This window comes from Desmodus rotundus, chromosome 8, assembly GCF_022682495.2.
Source record: "Desmodus rotundus isolate HL8 chromosome 8, HLdesRot8A.1, whole genome shotgun sequence".
Taxonomy (NCBI): Eukaryota; Metazoa; Chordata; class Mammalia; order Chiroptera; family Phyllostomidae; genus Desmodus; species Desmodus rotundus.
In genome coordinates this window covers 68,982,848-69,004,929 of record NC_071394.1, presented here as the reverse complement: position 1 = coordinate 69,004,929, position 22,082 = coordinate 68,982,848, and the positions used below count along the sequence as shown (strand labels likewise).

At 34.9% G+C, this 22,082-nt stretch overlaps 2 protein-coding genes across 6 annotated transcripts in view; both read left to right on the top strand.

The window, feature by feature from the left end:
• Positions 1-16,435, top strand: part of PPP4R2 (protein phosphatase 4 regulatory subunit 2) — a 56,580-nt gene extending 40,145 nt beyond the window's left edge. For all 5 annotated transcript variants that reach the window (XM_024556691.4, XM_024556689.3, XM_024556690.3 and 2 more), the window contains 6 exons: positions 8,945-9,038; positions 10,861-10,898; positions 11,919-11,993; positions 12,436-12,579; positions 13,397-13,686; positions 13,942-16,435. In XM_024556691.4, coding sequence (XP_024412459.1) covers positions 8,945-9,038; positions 10,861-10,898; positions 11,919-11,993; positions 12,436-12,579; positions 13,397-13,686; positions 13,942-14,261 — 961 coding nt within the window. In that variant the 3' untranslated portion in view covers positions 14,262-16,435. The remainder of the gene's footprint in view (positions 1-8,944; positions 9,039-10,860; positions 10,899-11,918; positions 11,994-12,435; positions 12,580-13,396; positions 13,687-13,941) is intronic.
• LOC112301243 (probable ATP-dependent RNA helicase DDX52) lies at positions 304-5,648 on the top strand. The gene is given in 4 exon segments (XM_053929573.2): positions 304-1,786; positions 1,788-2,522; positions 2,524-2,585; positions 2,588-5,648. Coding segments are annotated over 4 exon segments (1,773 nt in total). The 5' UTR covers positions 304-1,388; the 3' UTR covers positions 3,166-5,648.
• Positions 16,436-22,082: the final 5,647 nt, after the last annotated feature.

Sequence of the window (22,082 nt, the reverse complement as noted above, 5' to 3'; positions counted from 1 at the left end):
TCACAGTCTGCATTCCCACCAACAGTGCACTAGGGTTCCCTTTTCTCCTCATCTTCTCCAACATTTGTTTGTTGATTTGTTTCTGTTGGCCACTCTGACTGGTGCGAGATGGTACCTCCTTGTGGTTTTAATTTGCATCTGTCTGATGGCTAGTGATGCTGAGCATCTTTTCATAGGTCTCTGGGCCCTCTGTATGTCTTCCTTGGAGAAGTGTCTGTTCAAGTCCTTTGCCCATTTTTTAATTGGGTTGTTTGTCTTCCTGGAGTGGAGTCGTGTGAGTTCTTTATGTATTTTGGAAATCAGGCCCTTGTCTGAGGTATCCTTGGCAAATATGTTTTCCCATACTGTTGGTTCTCTTTTCATTTTAATGCTGTTTCTTGAGCCATGCAAAAGCTTTTTATTTTGATGAGGTCCCATTTGTTTATTCTTTCCTTTGTGTCCCTTGCTTTAGTGGATGTGTCTGTGAGGATGTTGCTGCGTGGAATGTCTGAGATTTTCCTGCCAATGTTTTCCTCTGGGACTTTGATGGTGTTACGACTTCTATTTAAGTCTTTTATCCACTTTGAATTTATTTTTGTGTCTGGTGTAAGTTGGTGATCGAATTTCATTTTTTTGCACGTGGCTGTCTAGATCTCCCAAAACCATTTGTTGAAGAGGCTATTTTTGCTCCATTTTATGCTTGTATCTCCTTACATAAACACAATCAGAACTGAAAGAGAAGATAGAACTGATACCACCGAAATACAAAGGATTCTGAGAAATTATTATGCAGAACTATACACCAAGAAATGTGAAAACCTAGATGAAATGGACAAATTTCTAGAAAATATAACCTTCCAAAACTCAAGAAGAAGCAGAAAGCCTGAACAGACCAATAACACCTGATGAATTGAAACAGTAATCAAAAAGCTTTCGACATACAAAAGCCCTGGACCAGACGGTTTCACAGGAGAATTCTACAGAGCTTTTAAGGGAGAACTAACCCTCATCCTCCACAGATTATTTCAAAACATTCAAGAAGATGGAAGACTCCCAAACTCTTTTTATGAAGCCAGCATCATCCTAATCCCAAAACCAGATAGCAACATAACAGAAAGAAAACTGTAGGCCAATATCACTGATGAACATAGATGCTAAAATCCTCAACAAAATATTGGCAAACAGCGTCCAACAATACATTAAAAAGATCATACACCATGACCACGTGGGATTGATCCCAAGGATGGAAGGACGGTACAATATTCGCAAATCAATAAGCATAATACACCACATAAATAAAACGAAAGGCAAAGATCACATGATCATATCAATACATGCGGAAAAAGCATTTGATAAGGTACAGCACCCATTTAAGATAAAAACATTCAGCATGAGCTTTCTGGGTAAAGATGGATATGCATGATCTCTTTCACCGGCTTGGCACTGGAGCCAAATTCAATGTGAGACGCTTCTCTGTGGACACAGCGCAGTTCCAGATAGAAAAAAGGAAATATGACTTTGATTCTTCAGAGATGCTACAGAGACTGTACTTTTTTGGAAACAAGTCTGTCCCAGGTGAGTGTGGAGAATCAAGAACTCATCAGGAGCTCCAAGATGCAGAGAGAAAAGAAGAGAACCTAACTGAGAGGAAGAGGGAGCAGAACAAAAAAAAGAGGAAGAAGATGATTTCAGAAATTACTTCAGAAGAAGAAGATTCTATACGGTGGATATCATCAGTGGAAGTGAAAATTGAAGATAAAAAAGTTAAAAGAGAAAATATACTAACTTCAGGGAAGCTGGAGCACATCAGAAAAGATAAACTTCTTGCAGAATAAACACAAAATTCACATCTAAGGAACTGATCTTCCTGACCCAATTGCTACATTTCAGCAACTTGAACAGGAATATAAAATCAATTCTCAACTGCTTCAGAACATTCTAGATGCAGGCTTCCAGATACCTACGCCAATCCAAATGCAAGCCATTCCAGTTATGCTGCGTGGTCCAGAACTTCTGGCTTCTGCTCCAACTGGATCTGGAAAGACTTTGGCTTTTAGCATTCCCATTTTAATGCACCTGAAACAACCTGCAAGTAAAGGCTTCAGGGCCCTGATTATATCGCCAATGCAAGAACTTGCCTGCCAGATTCACCGAGAGCTAGTAAAAATATCCGAGGGAACAGGATTCAGGATACACATGATCCACAAAGCAGCAGTTGCAGCCAAGAAATTTGGACCAAAATCATCTAAGAAATTTGATATTCTTGTGACTACTCCAAATCAACTTATCTATTTATTAAAACAAGATCCTCCAGGAATAGACTTAACAAGTGTTGAATGGCTGATAGTAGACGAGTCAGATAAACTGTTTGAAGATGGCAAAACTGGGTTCAGAGACCAGCTGGATTCTATTTTCCTGGCCTGCACATCCCACAAGGTCAGAAGAGCTATGTTCAGTGCAGCTTTCGCATATGACGTTGAGCAGTGGTGCAAACTCAACCTGGACAGCGTGTCCATTGGAGCAAGGAATTCTACAGTAGAGACTAGAACAAGAGCTTCTCTTTGTTGGGTCTGAGACTGGAAAACTTCGAGCCATGAGACAACTTATTAAAAAGGGTTCGATCCACCTGTTCTTGTTTTTGTTCAGTCCATTGAAAGGGCTAAAGAACTTTTCCATGAGCTCGTATATGAAGGTGTTAATGTGGATATTATTCATACGGACAGAACACAGGAACAGAGAAATAACACAGTCCACAGCTTCAGAGCAGGAAAAATCTGGGTCCTTATTTGTACAGCTTTGCTAGCCAGAGGGATTGATTTCAAAGGCGTGAACTTGGTGATCAACTATGACTTTCCAACGAGCTCCGTGGAATATATCCACAGGATAGGTCGAACTGGAAGAGCAGGACATGAAGGAAAAGCTGTTACATTTTTCTCTGAAGATGATAAACCATTATTAAGAAGCATTGCCAATGTCATACAGCAGGCAGGATGTCCTGTTCCAGAGTACTTAAAGGGGTTCCAGAAACTACTCAGCAAACAAAAGAAAAAGATGATTAAGAAGCCTTTGCAAAGAGAAAGCATTAGTACAACTCCAAAATACTTTTTAGAAAAAGCTAAGGATAGATGGAAAAAGGTCACTGGTCAGAACAGCAAAGAGGAAGTACCTATTGAAGACAAAAGTTAAGAAAAAATTTTAAAGACTATCAAAAACATAGTTTTGTGATCTCAACATGAATGGTGTTGTCACAGAATAATTCATCTTAAAATCACCTGTACCAGCAATTGAAATCAACTACAAGAACATAGGACTGGTGGAAAATGATCATAAACTTTCAGTGCATGATGTCAGCTTTCAATTTGGATTTGACTTTTAAACGATTACACGATGATAATAACATTCATCTACATTTCTGTGGTTTGAATCCAGAGAGATACTTCTTATAGAAGAACAAAAGCTTACTCTAAAAATGACAACACCCAAATGTGGTGAACTCTTGAGGATTTTTGTCTTCAAGTGTGAGGGAAGGTGTGATGTATGTTATGGAGACATATCTGGAACCAAATTTTCAAAATAAAGCCTTGAGATTGAATGTCCCTCCCCTGAAAACAAAACAAAACAAAACAAAAAAACAGCAAAGTGGGAATAGAGGGAGCATTCCTCAACATAATATATGCCATATATTAGAGACCTACAGCCAACATCATACTCAATGGACAAAAACTTAGAGCTTTCTCACTAAGATCAGGAACAAGACAAAGATTCCCTCTCTCACCACTCCTATTCAACATAGTATTGGAAGTCCTAGCCACAGCATTCAGACAAGAAAAAGAAATAAAAGGCATCCAGTTTGGAAAGGAGGAAGTGAAACTGTCATTGTTTGCAGATGACATGATAGTGTACACAGAAAATCCTATAGACTCCACCCAAAAACTACTCAACCTAATAAATGAATTTGGCAAAACAGCTGGATACAAAGTCAGTACTCAGAAATCAAAGGCATTCCTGTATACCAACAATGAAACAGCAGAAACAGAAATCAGGAAAAAAATCCCATTTGATATAGCAACAGGAAACATAAAGTACCTAGGAATAAACCTAAGCAAGAAGTAAAAGACCTGTACTCAGAAAACTACACAACACTGAAGAAAGAAATGAAGGAAGACACAAACAAATGGAAGCATGTACCATGCTCATGGATTGGAAGAATTAACATCATCAAAATGGCCATACTACCCAAAGCAATTTATAGATTCAATGCAATCCCTATTAGAGTACCCATGACGTATTTCACAGATAGAGAACAAACATTTCAGAAGTTCATATGGAACCATATAAGTGACCCCAAATAGCTGCAGCAATTTTGAGAAAGAAGAACAAAGCAGGAGGGATCACCATACGTGATCTCAAACTGTATAACAAGGCCACTGTAATCAAAACAGCCTGGTACTGGCATAAAAACAGGCAAATAGACCAATGGGGCAGAACAGAGAGCCCAGAAATAAACCCAAATCTTGAAGATAAACTTGACTTAAAAGTATTGACAATTGCTATACTTTTATTTTGGGATGGGGAATGATACAGGTAGTAGTTAAGGGTTACTTAACCATTATTTAAGATGCTGATTATTTACTTAATTTTTTATACTAGTCATTTCACATTGAAATTATCAATAAATGTCACAATTTCTGGTATTTGATTTGAGATACAAAATGTATGTTTATGAAGATTTATGTGTGTGTATATTTACCCACATGTTAAATAAAGGCTGAGTATAGGAAGGATATTGCTTCAAATAAAGATAATATTACAGGGTTCCAATGGTATTCCTGACTTTTGTAGGACTTAAGAGGAAACAAAACAATCCATTCAACCTTTCATAACTGTGAAATAATAAGTTAGTTTCCACCTAAATGTTCACGTTTGACTTAAGTAATTCTATTAAGTAAAGCACTGTATGAATGTGCCAATTAATAATAGAAATAAAGACAACATAGAGGTAAGGTAGTCAATTATGCTTACATGCCTTTCTCTGATGTTCAGTAGCATTTCTTGGTATTTGAATCCTCATAGCCTAAAGGTATATAAGACATAATTTTTTTTTAAGTCTACACAGGGACAGATTGCAGTCAAATTAAGATATATAACTAATGTGAAATGTATAATCCTATGTAATCAGGAGTGATTACTTTCCTTGGAATTAAAAGGAATATTTTTTAAAACAGATATGTTTTTGGTTCTCTGTGTTGTGGAGCATTTGTGCCTTCCTGCAATCTCCATTAAATTGTAGATGAGATCAGGAGGATGACAAGATCTAAGATTTATTGAACACTTAAAAAATAGTTTGGGTACTATTAAGTGATTTATGAATATTATGTCATATTTAATTGTCATGATCTTCATGTGAGAAGTGTGATTTCAGAATCCCTATGTTCCTGATACAAGGACATGATGATTTAAGATAGGTAAATTCAGTTTGGGCAAGGTCTCCCAGTCAGCTATCCAGTATTATTTTTTAATCTATGAGACATGAAATAATAATTTCCTTATAATTTATATATTAAAAGAGGACTGGTTGGCAGTTTTCTGCAGCATTTATGAGCAATGTCATTTGAAAGGACTCTTCATTTTTGAACCCTTTACTGTGTGTGTATTGGATTTCGTAGGCAATCTTTTTTTTTTTTTTTTTTTAAATTTTAAATGCTGGCTAGTTATGTCCTTTTAAAATGTTTTTTTTTTTTTTTTCAGTTCATTTAATACTCTTAGTTTTTCATCTTATACAGTGTAGGCAAAAAGGTTAAATATTGCTGAATAAATGGAATGCATTTTATTTAAAATAACCCAAAATATTTTTCTACTAAGTTACTTATTTTACAGTACACCTATTACAATAAACAGTCATCCTCCCATTACCCCAAATTTAGTACTTGTGGTTCATAGTTTTCACTGAGAGTGAGTAGTGCCCTTTTTTGTTCTTGTTTTCTTTTTATGACATGTTTCTTAATTCAGCTAGTGAATTTTATTGGGAAAAGCCTTTATATTTTCAGGAGATAGAATAAACTATTTTGTGTGCTATGTCTAATGGAAGAGTAACAGAAACCAAACCTATCTATCCTCTTAGCAGTTGGTACATACTATTATTACCATTATTATAATTATATACATGTCTATCTGCTCAGATAGTAAGTTTTTCTAGTTTATTATAAGTCCTTATAGTTATCTGAAAGTAAAAATTATGTAAAGAGATCTGTTAATGCAGCTGTCAAAATTGTGTTGAAATTTCCAGTGAATACTGTTATTTATAAGTAAATGTTTTAGTCTGTTCAAGTGAGGAAGGGAAAGTGTTACATGACATTTTAGTGCCATCTCTTGGGCACTTGTTAAATAGACTTTAAAAACTTTGAAAGCATCTAAGAATGTAAACCTATTTTATCATAGGCTGTTATTGTTGATTTTGCTGTGTAAACATAATATACATATTCCCCCGAAAGTAATAGTATTCATGAAAACATAATTGACTGTGATTTTACTTACCTATTTAAGGAAAATTAGCCAAACATTTAGTGTAAACATTGTTAAACAGGAAATTTTAGGTTTTTCATTTTTTAAAAGCTAGTATTAATTTAAGAGAAATTATTAGCTTTTGGTGTGTGAAAGATACTTAGTTGAGGAAAAGACATAACTAGTCATTGTCTAAGTATTTGTCAGTTAAGTATTTAAAAATTCTTAATACCGAGTGCTATTTTATTTAGTTTTGAATAATATAGACACCGTTGTGATTACCTTATCAATATGAGATATTTAATTAGGAAACAACAGGTAATGTGTGTATAAGGTTTGGAGAGTAGTGATATAGAAGAGGGGCTAAGGTTCAGGCATACCACTATACTCTGAAGTCATGTAATGCATTTAAGTTATATATGTATTTAACTAAATTACATATTGACCATAATATATCCGAAGACATCCTACCCTTTAGAAGCTTTCAATTATGAGATAAGACAGACAGTTCTGAAACTGATGTGTATTACTGTACACATACACACTGTAGGTCGGGAAAATGCTTGTTTTTAAAATGGAGTTATAGTTTTGTGTATTAGCTATAGGTTTCCAATTACGTGTTGTCTTTATAAAATTGAGCAAAAAACATGTGTAAGCTTACTGTTTTATTATTAGTAATGATGTTGGTGTATTTTGTGCTTTTTTCCATTTTAAAGATTCTTAGTTTGACAGTGTACTTTATGCTGAATAGATCTTCAAAATCAAGGAAAAGAATACTCTATCTTTCAGAAACCCTGAGCCAACAGGGGTGTCCAACCCTTTGGTATCTCAGGGCCACACTGGAAGAAGAGTTGTCTTGGGCCACACAAACACTAATGAAAACTGATGAGTAAAAAAAAAAGGTTTTAAGTAAATTTATAGTTTTGTGTTGGGCTGCAGTTTATAGTCATCCTGGGCCACGGGTTGGACACCCCTGTGCTTAAGGAATTTCTTGTAGCAGTCACGATGAACATCAAGGATGTTACGTATTTCTGGCTGCTTCTGAATATTTATGATATCAGGAACATTTCATCATATAGTTAGTGTCCAGTCTTTTGGCAGAATGATAGTTTTCTGATGTTACGTTTGATGCTACTTGAGAAAAGATTGATTCTTTTAATTTTTTAAAAAAATTTTATTCTTATTGTTGATATTTATTACAAATATCCCCCTTCCTCCCCTAGCTACCCCCAGCCCCTGCCCCGACTTTCTGTCTGGCCATCACCATTTTGTTTGTCAGTTTATTTTGTTTATTAGATTGTTGCCTTCTCAAATAACTAAAATGTTTTATGTTTTCATAAGAACAACATTTACTTTGTACATTTTCAAAATTTGTTGTAAGTCTTATACCAACTTTGTAAGAATATAAGGAATAGTATTGATACTAAGAATATGAGAATTAAATTTAGTTTGTGCAATCAGAAAATAAACTTATGATTTTAAGTGCTGTATGTGTAGTATAGAGGAAAGTAGGACGTGGGATTTGAAGTAGTAGAAAGTGGGTTTGAATCCTGGAAAAATTGCTCACTAGCTGCTTTACCTTGGGGTGGAGGGAGATAATTGTGTCAAATTGCCTACAAATAGTAAACAGCTATTTTAATGTTAACCATTAACGTGAGGCTTTGTAATTTTCCTTATTAGAAGAATAAATAGATTTGATATGAAAGTCTGAAGTTTATTTTCTATTTCTTAGCTGCATTTATCTTATCTGATGCTTCTATTTGCTGTTCAGATTATAATTCTCAGGAATGCTAATAATATGTGAGATCAAAACTTTATAAAATGATTTTAGTTCCAACTTATGTCAGTTTTGCATTTGTTTTCATCAAGTGAAAATTCTATATAGTCAAGGTTTTTTTAGTAAAGTTAACAATAAGTCATTTATCAAAATACTGATTATTTTTGTATCTACTTTAAATTTGATGAAATATACACTATTATAAAGCAGAACTATATTTATAGTACTTTTTCATTGGAATCACTTGTCTTACTGTGTTATAACAAAATCTTTGTGGTTTTATTTGAAAACTAAAGAAACATTTGTGTGCAAAGAATGCTTGAGGGAAAATTTCTGTATTAAAATAATCTCTAACTTGATTTTATTTGTATCTTGTAAACTTCAAATTGAATTATCAGAATTCATAATGTTCAAATTTTTTCTCAAGTCAGTTTTTAACCTTTAAGTTAATTTTGGGTGTTCTGCATTGCTTTTTAAGGCAAAGAAGGGAAAATTGTTTCTTTTTAAATAAAAAGACAGGTTTGCCTATTGTCTTGCCGATTTTTAAGTGACTCATTCATTCATTTCCCTATTGTAGCATTTTCTTTTGTAAGTTAACATGCTTGACTAGATAAAGCTTTACATAGTGAGAATAATAATGTTCCTAGTAATTAATGAGCTCAAACTATAAAATTATATTTTTTGCAGTATCCCTTTTACCATTCAGCGACTATGTGAATTGCTAACAGATCCAAGGAGAAATTATACAGGAACAGACAAATTTCTCAGAGGAGTAGAGAAGGTATTTATTTTGTTATTGGAATTATATTAAACTGTAGCATAATATATTTCAGAAGAACACGTTGAGTAAGAACTGTTATAGGTACCTTTTATTGAAATAAGTTTGTCAGCCTACCTGAAGTGTTTTCCCAAATTGTTTTCTGAATTGTGGTCAAAGTTTCAGAGAGATTTAATAGAGGGGCAGAGGATGGCATGTGATCAATTAAATTTAGGGAAGCAGCTTATTATTATTGTCTCTCAGATTTTTATAGTATACCTCAACATACAAAATGTTCTTCAAAGTTCTATAATTGATATTTTAACTTTAATAGAGTATTTTTGCAAACCTGTTATTCCATGGAATTTATTTATTTCAGTTCTAGAATTCAGAGTATACAACTCTGGGAAATCACTGAAATAAAGTATTTAAATTAGATACTGAGAAAGATAAATGTCAGGTTTAAGAATGAAGAAGTAGGTTTTCTGTGAGTTGAGGGGATGCTAATAAAAAGGGAAGCGCATTTTGGACAGACAAAACAGCGTGATGAACAAAGATGTCATCAAGGTGTTAAAGGAAGTTGATGTGTAGAAGGAAGACAGTGAAGTAGCCCTGGGAACCGAAATTGAACCAGTGGGTGGCTAATTCCCTCACTTTAGTGATTAATTCTAAAACATAGTCCAGTGTTCATTTTAAGATTATAATTCAAACTCAACTTATTTTATACCCTGGGAGCAAGAATCCAAAACCATTATTTAGTGATTTACAATAGATCGTAGGGCCTTACTAGGTTAATATTTTGAGTCTGATTTCTTGGGGTCTTCATGGTGGGACTCAAAAAAACCTGTAATTATCCTCTGGAGGGCAGGTCCTTTGAAGTACAGGCTTTTCTTGGTAGGTGAGTGTTCTAGGAAGCCATCTGTATCAGTGCGCCAGCTGGTGGTGGTGTGAGAGGCTGCACTGCGCTTCAGTGAACTTCTTTGGGGGGAGGCGCTTTCAGCGTGTTTGCCCATTTCACAATGGGTGATTTATGAGTGTGCACCTGGCCACACCACACGCTGAGTGTTCAGCAGGTTTTGACCAAAACCAGTATGACCTCCCCTCTACCCATGTGTCCCACCCTTCCTATTCATCCAGTCTCATCCCAAGTGACTTTTTTGTGCGTGTGTCCCTGGTGAAAAAAGTCCTCAAAGGGAAACGTTTTGCCGATGTGGAAGAGGTACAACAACAACAACAACAAAAAACACTAGAAGCACTAAAAGGCATCAGAATTGACAAGTTCAAAAACTGTTTTGAGCAGTGAAAAAGTCTACATAGGTGTATTGCATCAAGTGGAGAGTACTTTGAAGGTGACTGAAGTTTAAATATGTAACAATAAATATACAACATTGTAAATAAATTCCAGGGGTTTTTTTGATCCTTTCCCTTTTATGATACTGCACGTCAGGCTTTGATTGGTACTGCTTTATAAGGAAATGGGTTATACTTGGCCTAAAAGCTTTAATATCTAAGTATGTTGGGGTGATTCTGAAATAAGTAGAGCATGATTCCACTCTATTGCATTCAATATGTGATGTTATGGCTCCAAAGTAACTAAAGTAAAGTAAAAAGAAATAAGACTGGCAAAAATATAAATGCATTAGTAGGATATTAGATTTTGGTCTTTTATTGTTTTAACTTTTGTTTGATTATAAGTTTTTAATTCTAAACATTTATTTTCTTTTATTAGTAAAATCAGAATAAATGGAAACAATGTACCAGGATGAATTTGAGAAATTAAAAACAAATGATTAAACTTTGTTGTAGTACTATTACTTATATTAAAATCACCAATTTTTGTTTGTAGAATGTGATGGTTGTTAGCTGTGTGTATCCTTCTTCAGAGTAAGTATAGAGATTTTTCTATTTCTAGTATATAGTATTGTAATAATTACAATATTTCTAATATATTTGTCTGAAAATAGGTTGCATTTATTTTATGTCTAATTAAGCATGATAATATTTATAAATACTCTGAATTTACCACCCAGTTTCCAAAGAAGAATATTACTAATAACATTACCTGTATGTTTTTCCAATAAAGGCATTTGAATTAAAGGGATTTGTGATTTAATATAATCTTCACATTGTTGGATTTATGTTATTGTCATGTCAGTTGGCCCTGGGATCCTATTCTAGATACCTTTCCCTAGGGCATCTTTAGGAATAGCTGATAGCTGCTTGATGACATTCCTCCTCATTATGGAAAACTATATATTTTCAGTTCTCGAGATTTATATGACACATTAAGATGTCAGTTAAGGGCACAGTCCTTGGAAAAATTAACATTTTGTTCATGAGTGGCTATTCTGAAAATTATAGGAGGTTTAGCAGTGTCCCAGGCCTCTGCCCCCTAGCTGTCAGTAGTGTCCCCTTTCCTCCCTGCCCCTTCCCCAAATATTTTTAGACTATGCCACATGTCTCTTGGGATGCAGGGTGGTGGTAGGGTTATTATGAGAAGGATGTTGCCTCCTATTGAGAAACAGGACTAAATGAGTGAGAGGATCTAAACAGTATTTCCATCTGGAAGACCTGTAGTTTTACTTACAGGACATTGAATTTACTGGAGAATTGAGCCGAAAGGTTATATAACTTGCTGGCTAGTTCCTAATGGGAAATACCCATTAAACAGTTCAGGTTTAAGATTAAAAATATCTCTTGATTTCATAGACAGAGACAGAATTTCTTTTTAGAATTTTTTTAAGAATATACCTATGTTGTTAATTAAGAGAATCCCATAATTGTTATTTCTTGCAGAGGATTATTGTTTGGTTCTGTGACAGTGATCTTACAAAATGTAGACTCTTGATTCTTGTCAAAACTAAGACATTAAACCATACATAACAGTATTTTTTTTTCTCATAGAAAAAACAATTCCAATAGTTTAAATCGAATGAATGGTGTTATGTTTCCTGGAAATTCATCAAGTTATACTGAAAGGTAATACCCTTAATTTTTAATATTCAAAGAGTTTACATTTTCCTAATATTGAGTAGCAGGCTCAATATAGTTTTTAAAAAATTGGACATTTTATGGAGGATATAGAATATACTAAACAATTAGTTAATTGGTAACCTATGGATATGAAAGTCAGAGTTACTTTGAAAGGTGTGACTTTTCGCAAAATAGGAAAATGATGTTCATTGAAATTAAGAACATTGTAACAATAGCCAGAGAGGAGTGGGGAGGGGATAGTGGGGAGAGGGGTCTATAGGAGTGCTATAAAGGACACAAGGACAAAATCAAGGGGGAGGGTAGATGTGGGGGAGAGAGGTGGGACTGGCTGGGGTGGGGTGGAGGGATGGGGAGAAAATGCAGACAATTGTAACTGCATAAAAATAAATAAATTTTTAAAAAATGATGTTCATTTATCTTACCACAGGTCCAATATAAATGGGCCGGGAACACCCAGGCCACTTAACCGACCAAAGGTTTCTTTGTCAGTTCCCATGACAGCAAATGGCTTGCCCGAGGGCACAGATGGCAAAGAGTCAAACTTACAGCAAAATGAGGACAAAAATCACAGGTTTGTTTGTGATTAATATTTAAAAAAATAAACTGTTAGCATTTATTGCTGGTTTTCAGCACTCATAGTTTACTACTTACAATTCACTCTTGTTTGTGGTATAATACAGGTTTTAATGTGGTTAGAGGAGCTCTTAGCACATGCTGAAGATGGGCATAGAAAAGGAGTAAAACTGCTAATCTGGGGAGGTCCTCTTTAAAATACAGTCTTAAGAAAATGAAGTGGTCATAATGCATTGTACATCTCGTTTTTGAAAGTAACTGGAAAAGATATTTGTAAATGAGTTGAAATTTTGTGAATAATTTCTTATCGTAGATCATGAAAGGCAACATTTATATCCCATCTCAAATATTCTGCATCACATTAAGGGAAAGAAGACTAAATGAGTGAGAGAGTGTAGAGTATTTCCATATGGAAGACTTGTAGTTTTGCTTTTTGTTTTAAAGATTTAATTTATTTTTAAAGAGACAGGAAGGGAGGGGGAAAGGGAGAGAAACATCTGTGTGTGGTTGCCTCTCGCATGCCCCCTAAGGGGGACCTGGCCCACAACCCAGGCATGTGCCATGACTGGGAATTGAACCAGTGACCCTTTGGTTCACAGGCCGGCGCTCAATCCTGAGCCCCACCAGCCAGGGCAAGACTTGTAATTTTATTATAGGAGGACATGTAACTTACTGGCAAATTGAACAGAAAGGTCATAATACCTTGTTGACTAGTTCCTAGTAGGAAATACTCATTAAACAGTTTAGGTTCCTTTGAAATTTTTCTGTTTGTTTTTTATGTCTTACTAATGACACTTTAAAAAAAACATTTACAGTGACTCTCTGACATCTGGATCAGAAGGTTCCTCAGTGAGCCCTATAAAAAACAAACATCCAGATGAATATGCTGTGGAAACTGAAGGGCATGAGGTAAAAAGACTTCGATTTGACAAAGAAAGTGAAGTCAAACAGACAGCCAGTCAGACATCTTCCAGTGAAATTTCTTCACTTATGGTAGAAGCAGCAGAAGCATCATCTTCATCTCAGGATAAAGACAAAGAAAGTAGTTATACCAGGCAACACTGTATAGAAGAAGAAGAAGAAGAGGATGAAGAGGAAGAAGAAGGTATTTAGAGACCATGTGTAAAAGGGTGGAGTAAGGAGATCCTCAAATTCTTGTACTTCATTTTTGCGTGAAAGAATGTAACATAATGGAATTCCTTATAATGCTGATGTTGGGCTTTTCTCCCACATTTATTTAGTTGCTGCTGAGTTTCAGGGGATATGATTTGAACTGTAGAATATCACAATTTATGATACTTAGCTTATGGAAGTATTTTGAAAATAAAATTTAACTACAACAACATTTGCTTATTTTTAGAGTCTTTTATGACATCAAGAGAAATGATCCCAGAAAGAAAAAACCAAGAAAAAGAATCTGATGATGCCTTAACTGTGAATGAAGAGACTTCTGAGGAAAATAATCAAATGGAGGAATCCGATCTGACTCAAGCTGAGAAAGATTTACATTCTGAAGATAGTGAAAATACAGGCCCTGAAAGTAGTGGTTCTTATTGCCATGAAACAGAAGAATTAGTAGGATCCAGTTCCAGTAAAACTGAAGAAATTCTCTCAGAATCATCCATGGAAAACGATGATAAAGCCGTAGAAGTCATAGAAGAACCAATGGAACAAGATTAACTGTTTAGAAACATTTAGATACAGTATTTTACATACAGTTCTGGTTTTACACTGTATAAAACTTTTATGTAATAAAGTGGACCTTTAGTTTTACAAGAGAAGCAGGTTGTAAAATAAAGTATTTTGTGGGATAAATCCTGAAAGAGTTGTACATACAAGAAAGGTGACTATCAGCTCCTTGGGTCCTGCTTACCGCTGACTTTTTTGGTTTGGTCAAATCAGTGGTTTGTGTATAGATTTTTTTTTAAATTTAGAATTAAAGTTTTTAAACTGGAAAGTAATTATAATTTTGAAAACCTTTTGGAGATCATTAGTTTATACATATACAAGAAAGTTTTTTGTCTTGTTTCAGACAGCTCCAGCAGTTTTCATATTTTGGTCATAGTTGTAACATTTTAATGTGAATTGTAGGGTTTCATGCTTATTTCCAGATTTTATTGTTTGTGTACAATGGAACTTTGTCATATATACATACACACACACACATATACACACACACACTCAAATGGGGGAAAATGTTATATTTTTGTTTCTATAAGGGATGAATAAATACAGTGGATACTTTTTCTATTGGTAATAATTGAGTTCACTCTTTCAGAGGATAGTTTCTTTCTCTTATGTGTAATTCAAGTATAATCTGGCCCTTGAGAAACCCTGGAAATCTTTAAGTCTGTTGAAATTTCCAAGTAAACACATTCCAAGAGATCTGTTCAAACTAAAAATGTTTTGTATACTTCTGAGGTGCCTGGGAGAAAGACTTCATTATTTATGAAAACATGTGCTTTATCTTGGAAATTGTGTTCAAACATTAGCTTACTATTTTGTAGAATTAATACTTACAAAGCTGATAGGAAAACATCTCAGAAGAAACAGTAGGTTCCTTAAACTTTGGCTTGTTTTTTTTGAACATTGTGAATATTACACATTCTTTTAAATTATTCTAGAGTATGCAAATGTCAGTGATATGAAACACCACTGTACTGGAAGAACTAATATATTACTTTAGTAATGTACTGGAGCTAAATGACTAAAGCTTTAGGGGTGCATAGAAACCACCACAATTTGTATGACATTTTGAAGTGAATTAAGTATTTTTAAACATGCTTCTTCAACAGCCAGTGTTATAGTTTTCAGACAGACACAAAGCACAATGATTACTTTAAACTCAATATTTTCAAATCCACATATATAGTGTCATGCAAGCTGCAATTTCTCTGGCACAATTACTGGCTGCCAAATTTATACCTGTTTCTTTAGCTGTACCTTTTGATATTTAGAGTTTTTAAATTTCTGTAAAGTAGATTTTGTAGAATGTAATGTGTTCACTGCCTTTGTGACGCGAAGTTTAACTGTATAATTTCTGTGTGTAAACTGAATGCTTGGGCTTTCAATACAGTATTCATATAAAGCAATAAATACTAATGCTATGAAATATTTGAGTACATTTTTATCAAAATATGAAATAATCCCTTTTTTAGTTTCAGATACCTGAAATGCACAGATGAACTTATAAAGCTGATACAAACAATTTCTAATACTGTATCATAACGCTTTTGGGTGATTTGGGTGGCAACCACAATTTTGCATTTTGACTACTTAAATTGCTATGACTTAAAAATACCAAAATGATTTGGCTCCGTTTATGTTTATAGAGTAATATACTACTGACTGACTTGACTGTCATGTTCACAGCAGCTAGGTGATGTATTTATGAATATGTCTAATAGTTACTATAAAAACTTGATTTACTGTAATCAAAGGGAGAAATAGCTCTCGCAAATTTTTTTTTAAAGTTTTTACAGAAATGTTAAAATGAAGCAAATTTTAAATGTGACATTCATTTTTAGTGACCTGTTAACCTTATTTGTTGAGGGATATTTTGCCAATGAGAACAGATTGTAAACATTTTAAGTTAAGAAATCTTGAAATTTTCTTTAGAATATTTATGAAATTAATGTCAATAAACATGTTCTTCAAGATCCTGTGACCTTTTGATATTTTTATTTTAATTGTGCCATGGACCGTTTGTAAACAAATAGATTACGCTTGTTGCTTATAAATTGAAGTATTAGCATCATGACTTTCAGGTCTGTGGTTTTGTTTATAAACTTGCAGTTCTTATTTTTGCAAGGGCAAATGTATATCTTTATTAAATAAAGTACAGTAATGATGAATGTACTAAAATGCTGTCACTTAACTCTATGAGAGATCTGCATTTTGACTTATAGTTTAATAATTTTAATATTTATTAGATATTCATATGTTGATCATAGATGAGACTTCTTGCTTTTTATATCGATAATTGTAGGATGCTCACAGAATACGTTTAGGATAGACGGAATACTTCTGTACTTAAGTTGGGAAACCTTGTTCAGCTGGTTTAAGATATTGATGCCCATTTGGAAGTAAATTTCCACAAGTATGTATAGGTGCACTTACACAGACTTCATGAAAATGTTCTAATAGTAACTGATTCAGATGTGAATATTTAAAAGATTAATTATTGGCACATTTTCTTTTAACACACCGCAAGCAAAGTCATATTAAAGGATCTAAAGAATGTTAATGATTAATTTTAAGCTCAGTGATTAAAATTTTCTTTTTTGTCCTGTGGAGCAGATTGTTTACCTGTAAGACTCTAGACTCTGAACCCAACATGTAAAAAGAATTTGAAATTCTTGCTGGTCAAAAAAGTGAAAATATATGCATAATACATCTTTAGTACTTTTCCTATTTAAAAAGTAAAAACATTAAATTACTACATTTTAAAAAATGTAGCTTTTCAGTTTTGAAAATGTAGCAGAACAGAAATTAGTGGAAAACGTCATATTTTAAATGATATTAGATAAATTTAATCTGGTTGGGATTGATTGTAACTACACCTGTCAAAGGTGTGGACTGAGTAGTGGAATTGCCTGTGAGGGAGCTATGACTCTTTGGCTTGGAGAGGCATCCATGCAGTCCTGATCTGGACAGTGTGGCTCTGTTAAAACATTGAAGCTTAGAATACTTTGCGGGTGTAGATAGGCATGTATTTACGCATTTTTAGATTTGTAAAATCAGCAATTTTTTAAGATAATGTGTAATATACTGGTTTACTTGTAAAGGTACTTGGGCAGAATCTAAAGCTGCTGCAGTGTTTGATTATGGGAAGTGTAACTTGTGGTAAGGATGAAAACACAACTTGTAGAAGCAAAGGAAATAAAAATTGGGGTAGTGTTTCAAATTGTCGTCTTAACAGAACTTTCTTAAATACATGGATTTTGATCAAATGACACCCAGTTATCTCTTGAGAGTTGTGCTGATCATAAAATGGATAAGTGCAAAACACTTTGTACTTTCATATGTAATTATAATTAGGTTTATTGGATTATTGGAATAATAGGAATGCTAGGATGTATTGGTCAGAATACATACAACGTTTTACATGAAAACAGTACACTTTCATAATTTTATTTCAAGTTGGAGTCTAGACTACTTTGCCAAATGTATTATTTTCATAATGCAATAAAATATAAATTAGAAGATAACCTTTATGTGTGGACTTATTTCCTGTAGTAGTTCACAAGCTCCTCCCCTGCTTCCCCGGTCCCACTCACCTCATAGTTCAGGATCCACAAGCATTTCCTGATTTATAGGGAGGAAAAATTAATGCATTCATTACTTTATCATAGCTCTATTTCTTAAGTGGTGACTGTTTTTGCAAAGAGGGTGCTTCTGAGTTGAGTGTACTAATATCCAACAAAATTTATATTTATGTCAAAATTTCTCATAATTTGGCTGTAGTATGCATAGATCTACAGCATTTGTTTAGAATCATTTTAGAAGTCTCAGACAACTACATGGTGTAAGAAGTGTAGAATTGCCCTAAGTGGAGAGAATAGGTTTTGTTTTCAATTCTGGACTCTCATTTCTTGATACATATTGCACAGTGGGTGATTATAGAATATAGTGTAACATCTGTAGCTCTGAATTCAAGAAAGATCAGGGTACTAACTAATTAGCATGTTTCTTAATTGTTATGAAATAGTTTTTGAGTTTCAACTTACTTAGTCTCACTTATCCTCACTTTACTTACTAAGTGGTATAGCTAATACAGAATTATGAGCTGGTGATAGGAAGATTGATTATTCCACTGACTAGGAGTAAGATATGCAGTCTGGCTACTTGGCTGTCTAGAATGTTTCCTTGTGTTCTAACAGTTTTAGAACAACAGTTTTCGGGTTTTTTTAGTTAACATTAGATTTTCTGGTCTTTGAATATTTGTTAACTGGGCACATAAAAATAAGTTACTTAGTTGGAATTCCGAATATAGTTTGTTATGAATTGTTAGAAATGTAGCTCTCAGGCTATTACATATGATGCTATTTAGTCCTTAAAAAGTGATTTAGTAGTTAGGCATTAGTGGTTAAGCATTTATAATGTTTCTGTTAGAAAATGTGGTCCATTTCCTAATGTGGGTTTGTCAAAATGCCTTTCCCATACTTTTGGCAATGTAAGGGAGAAGTCCATAGATTGAGGTATGACAGGGAGAAACCAGCAGCTTGCCAAATATGTCAGTTATGTTGGGTTCTGGATATGAGTAACACAAACTCCTAAATATATCTTACTATTTGGTGATTCAGAATGCAACAGAATTTGCAGCACCTTACAGTCATGATGCTTTTGTATTGAATATTAGAAGTATAGTATAGATACAGGAGGTTGGAGGTAAAATTTCAATATATATAACTCCCCCTAAAAATGAACAGCACAGAAAGAATTCCAGGTGTTTGTTCACTTTGGATTCTATGTAATTCATTTATGGTTTTCAAATTTCACTTATTCCAACAAATGAAAGAAGTACACATTCAGATGTAAAAAAAATGTATTTGTCTCTTGTTAGGTGTGGCAACTTGTGTGAGCTGTTACGTATTTGGGGGACTAAAGGAATGGATGGAAATGGGGAGCATTATACTAAGTGAAATAAGCCAGGTGGTGAAACAAATACCGTATGATCTCACCTATAAGTGGAACCTAATCAACAAAACCAACCAGCTAGCAAAATATAACCAGAGACATGGAAATATGGAACAAACTGACAGTAACTAAAGGGGGGAGGGGGATCGCAGGGTGGGGGAAGAAGGGGCAGGGTTGTCAAGGAACTTACAAAAAGGGCCCATGGACAAAGACAATGGTGGGGGGAGGATTGAATGTGGGAGGGTAATGAGAAAATGGGGACAACTGTAATTGAATAACAATTTTAAAAAAGGAGTTGATGTCTGACCTTTGAAGAATTCAGTCACCTTTGGGGAACAATATGCAATGCAAATTTTTAACTAGCAAAGCCTGCAACTTGAGGACATTCATAAGACAGACCCTTTAGTGCAGTTGTGAGAGTCTGGGAAGGCTCCTCAGATGTGGTGGGGTTTAACTTGACCTTGAGAGATGAGCAGGACTGGGAGGTTGCCTGCTGGAATGGGAAGAGTGGAGAGACATGGGAGTTGCAATGATAATAGATTGAGTCATAGTTTCACTATCAGCTGAGGCTCTCTTTGAGCCTTAATTTCCTCATTTATAAAGTGGGAAAAGTAACAGTATCTACCTGGTAGGATTATTGGGAGCATTTGAAGTAATTAACGGGTATGAAGCTGGATCTAGCCCAGGATCTGAACATGGAGGGGGAAATGTGTATTGTCCCTGGGGAAGCCAGTTCTACTGGAATCAGAGTCAAGCTTTCAATGCTTATAGATACCAGGACTAGCAAGCACTAATTGAGTACCTACTTTATACTCCACATTTTACTTGGCACATGTCACACATTACTGCATTTAAGCTTCCCATCAACCCTATGAGATTAATGTCTCTGTTTTACAGATATTTGAGCTAAAGAAAAACAACTTGCCTTGGGACTTTTCAAAAGTGGAAGGTCAGTGGTGGTTTTGCAGAAGGAATAAATGCCTTTTAAAAAAAAAGATTTTATTAATTCTGGAGAAGGGAAAGAGAGAAAGAGAGGGAGGGAAACATTGACTGGTTGCATGTTGCACATGCTCTGGCTAAGGACCAAACCTGCAACCGAAGCATGTGCCTTGACTGGATTGAACGAGCAACCTTTCATTTTTTGAGGGAGGATACCCAACTAACCAAGCCACACTGGTCAGGGCTCAGGAGGAATAAATATTTCAAAGAAAGTTGAAAGCTAGCTGCTGACGCTCAGAAGTCTGGCCTTAGAAAATGTTATCTTTGACTAAAACTGATTTGCCTTTGGTTCCTTGAAACCCCCCCTCCCCTACTCCTAGCTGCATAAAAACTCCATCTTCTGTTTCTTGGGGGAAGACAGATTTCAGAGATCCTGCTCTCTCATTTTGGCCAAATCCAATAAACCTTTCTCTCCAAGCACTAGTGTCTTCAGGTTTCGGCTAACTAGCACATCAGGCACATGAACCTGAATTTGGGGAGGTGGTTCTGTAACAGGACTTGAGTATCTGCAGATTCTGGTATCTGCAGGAATCCTGGAACCAATTACCTTCAGATGCTGAGGGAAGACTGTCTTTATTAGACTCTGGAAAACTCTTGGTTGTTGCTTAGCAGGAAAATACGGAAATTCAGTCATTCCCACAATGATGGATACTTGCTTCGCTAATGTTAGAGTAACTCCTTTCTGTGTTTCCATGACTTCCAGGACACAACTTTTTGGAAGGGATATGATAACTATTTTTCTCAATTCAGAATCATAGTGTAAGCAAACCTTTTGAAGACATTTTCAGTGGTGATTAATTTCAACATGTATTTTGCACCAGCAATGTTGATAAACCAGTTGGAGTGACCACAGTGTGAGCAGCAGTGACCACTTTGCACGTGCTGTCATAGTGGATTCTACTACCACCACCACTGTCTGATGGTGACTGAGAGATGCATCCTGATTTTTGAGATGATACAGTGAGCATGCTGTTATCAAACATTTTGGAAAGATGCATCAGTCGAGGCAGTAATCTGCTCATTTGTCCATCCACATGTATTTTATTCAGAGACTACTTATTAGGCTGGCCCTGAGGATACAGCAGTTAAGATAAGTAGATATACCCTTGTATATATTGTGGTGGTAAGTGCTATGGACTTAAGTGAAAGAGGGGAGGGGGTTGGGTATTGGGGGAAGTTAGTTCCATTTTAAATAGCATATCTCTGAACTGATGCTTTGTGTTGAGTGTTGCTGTTGTGCCCCACAGAGGGATCCTACTCCACTGAAAGAAACAACTGTCAGTCTCACAGAATGTGCTTGCAGAATGAATGGGGTCCCTCTAATATTTTGAGCTCTCTTTCTCATACTCATGTTCTTCCAATTAATCATGAGATTTGGCTTCTTAATAAATGTAACTTGTTTTCCACTTGCCCCAAAGCAGATATTCAGATTCATTTTTCTTTTTTCTTTTTGAGGTGAATCACCATTTCCTTTTAATATTTCTTTTTTAAGAGTATATTTTATTGATTATGCTATTACAGTTTTCCCATTTTCCCCCCTTTATTTCCCCCCTTAGTTCATGTCCATGGGTTGTAAGTTCTTTGACTTCTCTGTTTCCTATACCATTCTTAACCTCTCCTACCAATTATGCTTCTTATTCCCTGTATCTCCTCCCCAATTCTTCCCCTCCCCATCTCCACTGAAAACCTTCCATGCGATGTTCATTTCTCTGATTCTGTTCCTGTTGTAGTTGTTTGCTTAATTTTAGTTTTTGTCTTTTTTAGGTTCAGTTGTTGATAGTTTTAAGTTTGTTGTCATTTTACTTTTCATAGTTTTTGATCTTCTGTTTCTTAGATAAGTCCCTTTAACATTTCGTATAATAA